The following is a 14,004-nucleotide window of genomic DNA, read 5'->3' as shown; positions in this document are numbered from 1 at the left end:
ATATACAGATTTTTCTGTTTCTTTTCCCACGCAGTTAGTTGGCGCTAAGTATCCGACCACAATATGACATTATAGGGTGTAATTACAAGTGGAAGGGAAAACTGTAGGAGAAATAATTCTCTACTTGGAATGACAAAAGGAAGCATTTCTAAAGATAAAAATAGCTCACAATTAAATTTAACTCTGCAATGTTCACAGCAAGAAAAATCCAAAAGCGTTGACAAAATATAATTTGGAATCAAAATTAAGATTTTCGAATCTGTCATATTATAAATACAAAGCACGTCTTCGTAATTGCCCGATTTTTAAAATGGTACTCCCGGTATTGAGTTACCTAGGTGATCAGAGTAAACTCGTAGAACGATGTTACCGTGATCTTAAGAATGGGAAATGAAGAGGAGTGGTTTGCTTCCGCAGTAATTCACAAAAGGTGAAATATTTCTCCATCTTAATTGGATAAAATAAATCAAATGTGTGAGGCACAGTACTCTTACACTATATGGAAGGATATACGGCTATTTTTAAGAACTTCTTTGATGCTCTGTCTTGAAATTTTGGTACAATTAATTGGCCAAATACGAACTCTATAATTAGACTGAAACTTTTCATTTATAATGCATTCGGAGTGACGCTCTCCTATTTTTGTTTAACATGTTTCTGGTCTTCATGCATCGCAAGGCGCCAGATGGGAAAGAAATCCCTTTAAAGATCACTGGCGCGTTTTATAGCAGATGGTGGACGGAGACGCAGCTTCGCGACCGCCCTGGTGGCGCCGCAATCGGAATTTTCCAGAACTTATTCCTTCAGAGGCATCTCTTCCCAAAAAATGGTTTGAAAATAGTTCGTAGAGATTTAGGATAGAAATTAAGCATAGAACCTGAAGCAAGGTTAGATCAAAGTATGAATTATACGAAACCATAAGTTTGACTTTCCACAAAAATGTGTGCTTAAATTTAAGGAATTAGCATGATAACACCATCTATGGCCGAATTCCATTGATTCCATGGCCTCTGATTTACTTTGCCTATCAAATTTGTCCCGCGATGATTTCAATATGGGATAGAAGCTACAATGAATATCGCAGGAATCATCGGCATCAAAAATATAGTATCACCTAAGGTAGCCGAAAGTACAAAACCACGCCCTTTTCACTCTGAACTCAAGTATAAATTCTAAAAAAAAGAGTCAAAAGAAATAATCGGAATAATATTAGGCTCACTCATTCAACATAATTTAAGGGGAGAAACAATACGGAGGGTAGTCGGCAAATCATATGCTCCTCATCAGAGTGGTTGCAAAGGCGTCCAACCCCAGTATGGTGAGCCTTTAAGTAGTAGTGTAACAATAAAAAAGAATATTTAGGAAGGCAGCGGGATACCACCTCAATTACCTTTCCCATAGAAACGTTGACGATAATAAGTAGACAATGAGTCTATGCAAGGACAAAACTCGGCCCACTGGGCATGAAATCATCCCCATAGAAAAAGAGGCTTTAAACATTCAAAATTCAAAAGAAATCACTGAGCAACCGAGCTGAAAGCAATTGAAAGAAAACTCAGATGAAGACAACAGCTCGCCAAAGTATTAGCATAGGGGCATGAAATTTTAGAATGATGATAAGGAAATGAAGGTAGAAAATATCAAAGAATAAGGTAATGGAGGAAAAAAGTATAGAAACGAGTGTGTTTGATTTGTTTGGTGAGAGAATGGTGGCATGAAGCGATATTGGGGATTGCCTGATTGATAGCTACAGAGTAATTGATTGCAGGATGGAAGAATGCCCACCTGGAATAGACCTAATACCGAAGGGGGTACGGAGAATTAAGATGGTCATTATTGAGCATGTACCGTAAATTATCAAATTCTATTGGTAAAGGAAAAGCAAACATGACCAATCTAGTGGACATCCAGTTTGTGATACCGACAATTAATCTCAGGGAGGAATAAGTAGGGTTTGTATGAATAATTAAATAAAACAATTGAGAAGATGCTAGGAAAGATACAACTTTTATATTTACTGGAGTTTTGACCGCAGCGGTAGGCAAATGAGATAGATATTGGAGAAATAAAGGATTATAAATTAGGAATGACCGAGGGGGGAACTAAATCGCATTCGAAAAGAAAATGGTCAGGCAAATGCTAATGTCTGCATGAAAAAACGCTATAGTAAAAGATACATATGGAAAATGAAAAGACAAACCAATAGGTACTAGTTAGATTGTATCATGGTTAGTCATGCATCTAAGAACAGTGACATCAACCCCTAAAACTTTCCTGCCGTCTGAAGATTGTAATCTTAATTTAGTAGTTATGAAATTAAATTTAAATTTTCTAAGGATTAGGCTGGGGAGAGGAGTACCAAAGTCGAATATTAAAGGTTAATAACGAGTAAAAAGGAAGGAGAAGTATGCAAAACTTAATAATTATGACTGAGGGCATAGGGGTGAAAAGGTTGTGAAAATTTGAGTGTATTTTAAAAACGGGATCGAGAGAGAACGGTACAATGGTAAATACAAGCTAATTAAAAACCCATGTATCACGACAAATATTACTTTTTAATGGATCATTGAAAAAAACAGATGCGTTAGCAGGTGAAATGGGGAAAGGATACAAGGAGAGCTAAAGACGATTTATTAACTTGCTCTAGACACTATTAGGACAAAAATATATGGTGGAAGGAACAGTGCGAGTCTATGGAGAAATTTCAGAAATGGAGGAAGTAAGAACTCAGCATGGGAAGGGACAGAATTACCAGGAGGGAGAAAGAGAAAAGTTATATCGACCATAAGAGGTAAGTATCTAAGAGTGCCAGAAGTGACTCGGGGAAGGTCAGTGAAGGGAAATTCAGGGAAAGAATGTGTAAAAGGCTTTGAGATAAAGAAATTAGGCCAGCCGGGTGAGAAATAGAAAGAGAATTTGATGTAGACCAGAATACATTGTCCAGGAATACTGCAAGGAGAGACAGAAAAAGCGCTAAGGAAGATTAAGTCTTACAAGGCAGTTGGAAAAGATAATATCCGAGCGGGGTCGCCAAACAACTGAGGGAAAAATGTAAGTGAGAATTCAGCTGACAATTATGTAAATTTTACCAGCAATAATTTTTAAAATAAAACTGTTTCTGGCGTGACTTGTTGGAAAATCTTCATATTGAAATTGAAAAATAACCAACCTGAAGATGTTATACCATAACGAAACCTTGGTCGTAAATGAAAATTTTCTATGTGGAAAAGCCATGCTGGTTTTTTTCCAATTTCAATATGAATAATTTTACAGCAAACATTAAAGACTCTAGAGTGATAGGTTTAATTTCACATGCGGGAATCTCTCCGTCTCAGCATCTGAAAACTGTTCTTTGAGACCACCCTATACTCTTGCAAAAGAGTAAATTATAAGATTCTGAGATGTGAATGCGACGATGAATGCAGAAAATAAGATAGATAGTGAAGAGGATAAACGGTGAAGTTGAATTATTTTGCCGGAAGAAGGTGGTGGTAGATATTAAAAAAATACTTGACGAAAAATAGTACAGGAAATACGGAAATATATTGATATCTTAAAGGCCGTGATAAAAAGGATAATGCTAGGTGGCATAAGGGATAATTTTAGATGGCATAAAGGTAGGTAGAAGTCGTGATAAACTAAATAGAATAAATGGAAGTAAAATAGTAGTAATTTTTCTTGATATGCAGAAGACAATAGCCATCAGAAAAAATCAATACTTTCTTTTTATAGGGTGAATACCTTAAAAAAATCCAGTGTTTCCCAACCAAATTACGTCACATATTTCGACTTAAGTATTTCTGATAATACTGTAAACTACGTGCAATAATTTAATGTTACTCGCTCTCTTTTATAGTACATTTTTCGTTCAAACTAAATTCTCCTGATATCTCCATGAACTCTTAACTAGCTATGTAACTTTCTTTCAGATGTGTTTATTCTATCAAGTATTACTATTTGCTCAGAAAATAAATTTGACACATGCGTGTCATATGTAATTTTCTTGACTCTTTCGTTACATTAAATGGAGGTAAATGAGAGAGAAGTAAGTATGGCGGTGGAATGAGTGAGTCAATGGGAGTAAACATGGCGACAGGGCAAGAGTAATTGGACGAAGCAAAGATTCTATGAACAGATTTTCTTTGGGAGAGTCAAGGGTCAGATTTGCACAGCAGAAATTGACATTTAAGGGAAATTATTTAACTAGCTAATCATAGCTATCAAATATTTACCGTTAGCATAATGATCTGTTTGAGAAGTGACATTTAAATCACATTATTAACGATCATACGATTCTGAATGCGTGTTTGAAGAAAAATAATATTTACAACCGCTGATTATCATTGAGAATCTTGAAACTTTTCTGAGGATGTGGTATTTTGAACTGCATAAATGGAAATTAACTTCCAAGTAATGCGCATTCTACGTAGGACTTGGTTGACCCAGTGAAAAGTGCGTAAACATGCGGCATAAAAGTGAAAAAAAAACTTCAAATTTTACATGCTATTCTGTAGCATTTGGTCCACGCATTGAATACGTTTCAAATACTTTCAACTGTTTGCAGAAAAATTAAACGTCAGAATGAATTTTCCCGACTCGAAGCCATTCTGAGGAGTTTTACATGTTAAATTTTCAATAGCCTTATAAGAGCTTAGCAAACACATGTATACATACTAAATTGAATAAACAGGCCCTAGAATTAAGGCCAAAGGGTCATTTATCTTTCAAAGTGATGCTCTAATTGAAAGTTCCCCTTCATCAACTTAACTTTATACCCCGTTAACCTCGAATCTAAAATTCATTGCTTGGAAATTTTATGATAATATTTAATTTTTCAGCAAGGAAAAATTAGAGTTCATTGAAGCGTGTTATTCACAATTCGTTCCTCTCGGTGGTCATATCGTTTGGATCTTCCCACCATTCAGTCCTAATTAACCCAACGTCAAGCTGCGATAAAATCCGTCACTCCGAAAGAAGTAAATGAATAAGGTCACTGAAGCTAATTTGGGAGTACCCTTGCTAAACATCTACACATAGCTAACAATATAGGCAATAAACCATTTCAAGAGGATGCTAGACAACAGGAGCCTACAGCAAGCCTAATAGCAGTATGCATGCATCACAGTAGTACCGCAGACAACTCAGCATCGAACTAATGACTACTAACCCTCTTCCAAATCTTACCACCACCCCTCTTTAATTAACATTAACCTCTATTTTGCTCACCAATATTGGCTGCAGGAAGAAGCAATTCCAGTCTAATCCACATTGCATTATTGGCTGACTACAACAAATTTGTAAAATTACTTTAATCAACACGACATTTATGTAGAAAAATGGGGATTCGTTTCTCTCGTTGACGAAAAAATAGAAGAAATGAAACTCAAAGTCACAATATTTCGAGTTTTAAATTTTTAGTTTAATTACAAATAATGAATCCGCTGAGTTCTATCTAAATAAAATGATTACAAAACCTTATACATTAGACCGCAAGCCGTACTTATGATACATGAGGTACTGTGCTGGCCCATTTCTTTTTATTCAAATTCACAGGGCCCTCCATTTGTTGTTGTTGAACGAAATGTGTTGTTAATGGCATATACACGGAGTCCATAATGAAATATAACAGGAAAAATTTGAGATTTGAACAATATACCTGTGATACCCGTACCCGTATAGCATGGTAATCATAGCACGGAAACCCTTGGTAAAATTTGACGAATCTTGAGGAGCCAGTAATACAGCAATTTGCGCATCGAGTAGAGGAATTGCATTGGTTAGCCTGATAATGTCTTTTCAATTCAGTAGTGATTTCAGAATGAAATAACAACCTTTTAAACTAGAGTATACACTTGAAATTCGATCCTCGTATCAATTTATGGTGTTGGCTCCTTGGTTTGAAGTGCAAAATAGAGTGAGTTAATTCCTCCACTTTGGTAAACCTGTCTCTTAGAAAACACCCCTTTCCGGCCTCACGTCTCTCGGCAACGGTTATTTCCAAGAGCCTTGGACTTTACGAGGGTGCGATAACGATGAAAAGAAGGAACTTAACGCCCGTAGCCCGAAACAGCACTTCAGTGCCGACCATTAAATCCCGACAGAGCTCTTCGCTCAGATTCTTATGTATTTACGCATCACATTTTCACCAGAGAATGATAGAGATGCAAAAGAATAACTGATGAAAACTTTAACCTAAAGCGTAGCTTTACATGGATTCGGCAATTGACCGTTGAGGCAAGATGATGGACGTAGGTTTAAGAATTTTGAAAATCGTGTGTGGAGAGGAATGAAAATATAAAATGGGCGAAAATGAAAACAATCAAACAAAGAAATGCAGAGGAAACACGTGACAGGGTGGTGAAAGGAAAGTGTACTAGGTAGCCGTAAATTCATGAGATACAAGGAATGTTGACGGTTGTGATAAAGGGACAAATTCTGGTCCAGAAAGGTAGATGGTGGTCATGAATAGGAATTTTGGACGGCATGATTTAAGTAAACGGTATATGGAGCTAAAAAATGGTTTATCTTTTCTGAGTGTTAATGTATTTTTTGTTATAATTGGTTATAATAGGAATTTATTGATAGTAATAATGAATAACGCAGTCCATTCATAGAAATGTAAAAATGCAGTGACTCGAAGTGTGTCATAAATTCGAAGGATATTGCTGCTTTGAATCATAAAGAAAAGAGTTCAAGGCTCTTGATTTTACGCAAAACCTCTCTTATATTCTTCCCTTCAATAGGCAAAGAACCCCCTCCTGTCGGCGGTTCCACTTGACAGACTACGAGAGTTTTTCGTAGTCTCGTTTCCACTACACAGAGGTAGTCCATGGTTCAGTTTTCAGGAAGGGCCGCATTTAGCTACTTTGATTATTTTAATTCATGATTGATCCGTTTTAACGACACTAAGACAGCGGATTTTCGTCGCTACGTCGAAGTAATTGTATGGTAAAATTTCTCTTTCCTTCCTTTAAATTTTTTCAAGAGGAAAACGATAAAGTAGATATTCGGAAACACTGTAAACGAAATTGGTAATAATTTGGCCAAGACCGATACAGCCATGTACAAGTATTCAGCTCAAATAATAGGTTACACTTAATCGCCAATTAATAAAAATAACGTAGATCTTCCTATTAATAATTGCTGAATCGATTAAGGCAGCAGTTGGAAGACACGTGTAAATATTTAGAGCCAGTAAGCATTAATTTAATGGTTCAGGCTCTACTTTGTGAAAATTCATAATCACTGAGTAAGTACATTCGTTGTTTTTGAAGGCCAAATGATAATTTTGCCTCTCTATGTCCTTTTTTTATGGTATCGGCTGGTTCAAGCGCTGACCGCAAGCAACAACTCTAGCCGGTACGTACTGTGAGAAAAAGTGTGTAAAATTGCTAAGAAGTGTTTAATTACTACTGTACTTAGTCCAACCTTGAAATATTTCACAAAAAATGGAAGTGTAAATCAAAAACTCAGTTCATTGGGTAGCATTATTGTATCGTATAGTATTATCGCCCACTAATCTCCGAAATGAAAGCGTTGTCAGTATCACGTTGGCAAATTGTTGAATCAGGAAACTTTCTTACTAAACCTTCTTAATTGAAAAAGAAAATATTGAAAAATTAAACTAAAGATTCGATTGAACTGGAATTCTTTGTTACGGCCAAGTATAATAAACTCAATTTGGAAGGTATATTTCCATATCAATGGCTCTTCTAATGACGGTTGAAGCTTTGGTGAGACTGTTGTCTTACCTCCTCCTCCAGAACCAGCCGAGGCAGTCACTGGCTGCGGAGGCCTTCGGATCACCTCTTGCCTCGGACCCGTGTACTCGTGCCATCTGTACGTGCTCCGGTATTCCGAATGTAACTGTAACAAAGAAAAGGAAATGTATTTCAATTTTTTTACAGTATGCTCTAATGAAGCGAGTTAAAGTTAATAGCTTAGTATAACGCACGCATGCTAAATTACTACTGCTGAACAACGTAGTTATTAGGTGGAATCATCAGTTCACTGTGAACAGAAATTGAGCCTAAACTCTCAACAAAATCGTCTGCTAGTAACGTGTTCCCTAAAGGAATCTTGTGAACTCCATTTTCTCTAAATATATTTGATTTCTGGGAAATTGCCCATTTATGCGGGCCATTAAGCAATTCTTAGACCTTCTTCTGTTCAACTCTTTTACATGGAATAAACTCCATAAGTTTTCTTACGAATGTGAAAAGAATCTGCCATTCTCTAAAGCTCTTGACCCTCTAAAAGCCAGAATGCATTAAATAATTCCGCATGCAGGACTGTGTGCTGCTATGGAAAAATCCAGCCAATGTTCTTTATGGTATTTCTAATTAAATGAACTTCTTATGCCACAAGTTTCTCTTAAACGGCTCGAATGGAAGCATTTTATATATTCACATATGAAAATAACTTTTTCGCTTGTAGTCTACACTTGGGTTTCTTTCCGAGGTTCTTTGTATCGATTATTCGCGAATATATTTTAAAGTAGAGGAGCCCTTATCGCTACCCACACGAGGTCTGGCGACAATCGTTGATGAAAACGAACAGCAACGCCCATTATGATCCAGGTTTTTGGCTAGCCATTTTTAAGGTCCTTATCGCAAACGCATTTCATACTACCTCGACACTATCATCAGACATCTACTTCACTTAGCTTACGGAAATTACCACAGACGGTAAAACATAGAACATATTTAACTGTGGAGATACAACTGAAAGACAATACTTTGTATCTCTATGGGACAGTAAGTTTAATGATTTCACAACCTCGCCCATCACATAATAAAAAATAAATTCGGAAATTCATTAATTTAGAAAAGCTTTTTCATTCACCGTTATGTAATGTTTAATCAAATAAGGTTTCGATTAAAATTTTGCAAGACAAATGCGTAATCATTGAAATTCAGGTATTAGTATTTCGGCTCTGGATGGCTTTTGGTATTTGATAAGGTACCTTAAAATGATCCCCGAATGTTGGAGTTTGGGACTCGAACTCGATGGATAAACTAGCAAAATAAGCATAACAACCATATTAGCAGTTAAATTCTTAATTACAAATTTCAAGCGTCTCAATTATTAATACCTTAAATTGTTCAGCAATGGATATCTCTGCGATCTCAAAACTGTATCTCGTGCAATCAAAGCAAAGTGAAAAATAGTTATTGGGCTATAGATTTCGTCCGGTGATTGAACACTCCTATTTTCAAGACTAAACACCGAAGGAGATCAAAGCCGATTTGGGTGAAGTTCATGGTATGTCTACCCCTGTGTTTGCGACTGTTGAAAATTGGGTTAATGAATTTAAGCGTGGCCGTACATCCACAAACTATAAGCATCGTTTGGGACGTCCAGTAGAAGTAACTTCCTCCGAAACGATTGACAAAATCCACGATTTGCTTTTGAGTGATCGACGAATCAAATCTTGCGAAAGCTTTGAGGTCACATGCATGTTATATGCTATGGTATTTTTAATTTGCGCGAAAAATTGGGTGTAAAAATGATCTCAAAAAGATGGGCACCGCGTTCTCCCGAAGTGGAGAATAAAAGTAATCGTATGGTCGACTTGGAGACTGTTTTGACGCAATCCGGACGAGTTTCTACGTCGATACCTAACTGTGGACGAAACATGGATACACTTTTGCACTCCACAGACAATGGAACAGCCGATGCAGGGGGCTTCAAAAGGCAACTCGGCTCCGAAAAAGGTCAAGGCGGTGTTTGGGGGAGCAGGATGGTGCGGTAGCTGACGTACAGGATTCCCACCGAGAGGGCCCGGGTTCAAATCCTGGAGAACGACGTCCAGCGAGTACGACGTCCGTCAGATGGGACCTTAAGCTGTGGACCCCTTGGCGCCTTTCGACAAGAGTAGGCTAATGCCGACGCAGGGATCCTCTCCACCCCTTCTTTCCCATCCATCTCTAATGGCGCTCATGAACTTAGCTGTTGGTCGCCTCCCATAAAAACTACTACTACGGTGCTATGGGCCCACGATTTTTTTAGGGATGCACGCGGAATCATCTGAATTGATTACTTGCGAAAAGGACAAAGGATAAATGGAGAGTATTGGGCGTCGTTTTGGTACCGGTTGAGCACAAAAAATAAACAAAAAGATAATTTGGCAGAGAAAGAAATTCTCTTCCATCAAGGCAATGCACGGGTGCACACCGCAAAGTTTCGATGGCGAAAGTTGTGGAGCTCATATTATTACATCATTCACTGTATTCTCCAGAATTTGCCCCAGTGATATTTTTTTTTATTTTCAAACTTGATGAAATGACTCGGCGGAAAACGATTGACGTCGAACGAGGTCACTGGTGATACAGATGCCTATTTTGAGGACCTTCCGAATTCCTACTTTTTGGACGGCTTAAAAAAACAGGAGAAGGGCTGGGAAAAGTGTACCGGGCTAAAATAAGATTATATTGAATAATAAAAGAAATCTGGCCAATTTAATTTAACCCAGTTTTTTCTAAGGACTTATAAACCACCCAAATACAGGTATATACTCGTGTATCATAAAAAAACTCATACGCAATTCTAAAACGGACACTATTTGTGTATTTGAGCAGAACATTGATTTTTTATTTTAAATATGTACCCATTATTAATAAATTTAATTCTGCATGCATTGTTCATAATATGATTTGAATTGTCTTTTCCGCATGAGTAGATATCTACATCATGCATTAGGTTTCGAAATTTCAGAATTTCCTAATATTATATGGAAAAACTTATTCTAAAAAAAGCCTTGAATATTTGTAATCAAATTGTTGAAGTTATTTATTTAATATCAATGTGTATCAGTATGGTACCTTCTTCATTTTCATTTATTGCCAGTTAATTTTTTTCAGGTATATGAAATCCTTAAGCTGCATGACAGTCTTTTACTGGTGAAGGAATTTTACTTCAAGTATAGGGGAGAACGGTTTATGCGGTGCATTTTTATCTCTGGAAGTTTCGTTGGGCATTGTTTTTGTATCCAAGTAAACGTTATAGCCGGAAGAGAAAATAAATGCAGAATTAAAGCACTGATAACTCTGAGAGATCGGCACAATAAAGGACTTTTGACCCTTCGTCAAAAGTTGGTCCCCGGAATCTATGTAGTTTTGGCGGTGAGCAATACGCAGGTGCAGTTATTCATGGCCTCACTTTCAGCATCAAAGACATAGCAAGAAATTTTATCTTTGCTCGTGTTTACTTTTTTTCTATTTTCTTCTCAATTAAAAAGTGAAAAAAGACTCAACTACTTCTCATATCAAGATTTACAACTTGAAATGTTCAATTATCGTACAGAAACATTATCAACTAGAGTCGCTTATCCTCTCCTTTTCCTAGCCTCTGAAGAACAAATTGAACAGACAATCAATTTGCTCGTAAGAATCATAAATTAGCAACAGCGTTCACTCCACGTCTATGTACTTATTTTTATCGGACGACGACAGTCAGCGACACCCTGAGAGATCCTCTCTAATACCATTCCCTCTACACCTACGTAAACCAGGTCATAATCTTTGGCGACTCCCCTTGGGATGTTTAAGATGCGATGCACCTACATCGCCACCGAAAATATCTATCATAGAACCTGGATTTTCGATTCACTTACCCAAAGAACCTTACCCCTAATAACCAGGTCTCCATCCCCTTTCCACTCTCCACCGAAATGACACACTGCCTAAGCGGATTTAATAGGAGTGGCTAGACTATAGGCTAAACAATGTCTATTATTCTACTTCAACAACCATGTTTCTGCGTCGTACAAAATCCATATCAAAGTTTTCAATAATTTTTCATTACATCCTTACTCCCTCCCTTACGTCCCTCATATCACCAACTCCCACCTCATTATGAAAGCTTCTTTGCCTAACCCTCTTTTTATATCGCTGGAGCTTAGAACATTTTGGTTGATTTCCAAAACAGGTGAAATTTTCTAACTGATTTCGTTTTTGCCCCCTAATTAAATATGTGAGTTAGCCTTTCTCTTCATTGAAAACCTCAAAACCTTTGTTTTCACCTTTAAACCATTAACCTTTGTTTTTTACTTTGATATTCATTCCATACTTATTGCATTGATTTCCTGATCAGTTCAGCAATAATTTTAGCCCGTTTTTACTGGCTGACTAAAGCTTGATCATTTTATAAACTAATTTATTAAGAATTTTTTCGCTGAATTTCATTCCTACACCCAGTTATTTTACATTTCTTTTACACTTCCTCCCTGTACACATAGAAAATCACAGTTGATAATGGACATCCCTGTCCCATCATCTCAACATTTTTCAACCGGAATTTCCATTTGTTACACGCACCTGAGCAGTCGGAGACATACACTGGTAGCAACTAAGTCTCCGATCTCTCCATTCTACTCATATGTTCTGCATAGGTAGTTCCGCAGGTATGCTATCTATCCTCAAGATATTAATATGATTAGTTTCCGTATTATTCAATTGCAATTCCCACAATGCACTTCCTTTTTGCAAAAAGGTGTGCCCGGACTTAAATCTCTTTCAAAGTTAAAGCTTGCTGACATATTAAACCACAAATGGTCTATTCATTAATTCCAACTCTCTGGTAATATTCTATTTTAATTGAATGTTTTCCAGACGAATCTTTAATTTCTATTATTATAAAATATCACCGCCGACTATCATTCTTTTCTTTAATTTTAAAATGCATATTTATTTTTCTTCTTACGTACTGGGAGTGCTTTAACCTTTCCCTAAAGTATACCCATTCCTAAGTAAACTCTCCATCTCCTCGCATTGAGGCTACGTACGTTTGTAATGCAACACTACGTACTTTTTTGTGCTAAATTCTGTATTTCCATTACTCCATTTCATTCTCCCATCCGTTGTCCCACTCATTTCGTCTGTAATTTTATTCTTATTTAGTCCGTCTATTATTTCCTTACCATTTCCCTATAACTCTACCCGTATCTGGGTCCTTAATCATTTTTTCCACTCACTTCTGATTCTCCCCTCTCTTCTTCCTGCTTCCCTATGAAGGAATAAATACTTTTCTAATATTTAAGTTATCTTCCAAGTACAGTTTTCATCAATAGATAATTGTTTTGGACTTTTCTTAGTTTTGTCCTAGATTTTTTGCATATTGTTCCAAGACAAGTGACTCTAAGTAATAAAATGACGGTAAGATCGTTGTATTTATTAAGATGGAATCTTTGCAGTTCACTGTAGGGCTACCTTTAGGATTCCTTCTTGGCCACCAGTCAACGGTTATTGGCAAACACAACATCGAAATATTTTTTTTTCTAATTTCTACTAAAATGTACGTTGGAATGACATTGTACCACATAATTTTCCTTTTTAAATTTATGTCATAGTTGGAATCATTAACACATATGCGTCTCGAATACACTAGTTGCGAAGCACAGAGTTAGTATCTTTTCATTCATTCAAGGTATTCAACCCGCTAAATAAAGGTTTTGGACAGGCTCCAAAAACTATTATATTCCAACTACCACGACAACTTTTTTTTGTTCGTCCTTTATTTTTCCCTCGAAATATCCACAGAACTTTTCTCTGCCTTCGAGCTCTCTGAAAAGTCTATTCTTTCAATTCCTCCACCTCGTATACCAAACATTCTCCCTCTTATTTCCGCCTTCCACATCCCACTTCCTTTCATTACTTCCTCCTTTTAATTTTTAGTCCTTTTCAGATCCAACCACCAACTTTTTCTTTGCCCACCATAATTAAAACTTCGCCGCTAATCCTCCTCTACATCCTATTTCCTTGATTCATTAACATACCATATATTAGAATCGTAAAATCTGTACTCATCCTCTTGTCTCAATGACTAGGTTTCAAATCCAGAAAGCGCTACGCTACATGTGAGAGCTTTGCTAATATATTCTTTGTGTTTTTATCTAGGATACCTTTCATCAATTGTCTTGATCCTATAACTGCTTGTTTTACCAACGCAAAATTTTATCCTAATATTCCCAAACTATGCCCACATCCTAATGAGCCCTCCGGGGTA

The 14,004-nt window shown here is 36.9% G+C and overlaps 1 protein-coding gene across 1 annotated transcript in view; it reads right to left on the bottom strand.

Annotated features, from left to right (window-relative positions):
• Nucleotides 1-14,004, bottom strand: part of LOC139685814 (mediator of DNA damage checkpoint protein 1) — a 222,783-nt gene that overhangs the window by 205,022 nt on the left and 3,757 nt on the right. The window contains exons 2-3 of the mRNA XM_071582932.1: nt 12,974-13,005; nt 7,752-7,866 (exon numbers count right to left, since the gene is read on the bottom strand). Of these exons, the coding sequence (XP_071439033.1) occupies nt 7,752-7,866; nt 12,974-13,005 (147 nt within the window). The remainder of the gene's footprint in view (nt 1-7,751; nt 7,867-12,973; nt 13,006-14,004) is intronic.

Source organism: Hetaerina americana, unplaced genomic scaffold (genome assembly GCF_022747635.1).
Source record: "Hetaerina americana unplaced genomic scaffold, ioHetAmer1.1.p SCAF_12, whole genome shotgun sequence".
In the NCBI taxonomy this organism is placed as follows: Eukaryota; Metazoa; Arthropoda; class Insecta; order Odonata; family Calopterygidae; genus Hetaerina; species Hetaerina americana.
The sequence above is the reverse complement of the archived record's forward strand: the minus strand, read 5'-3'. Positions and strand labels throughout refer to the sequence as shown.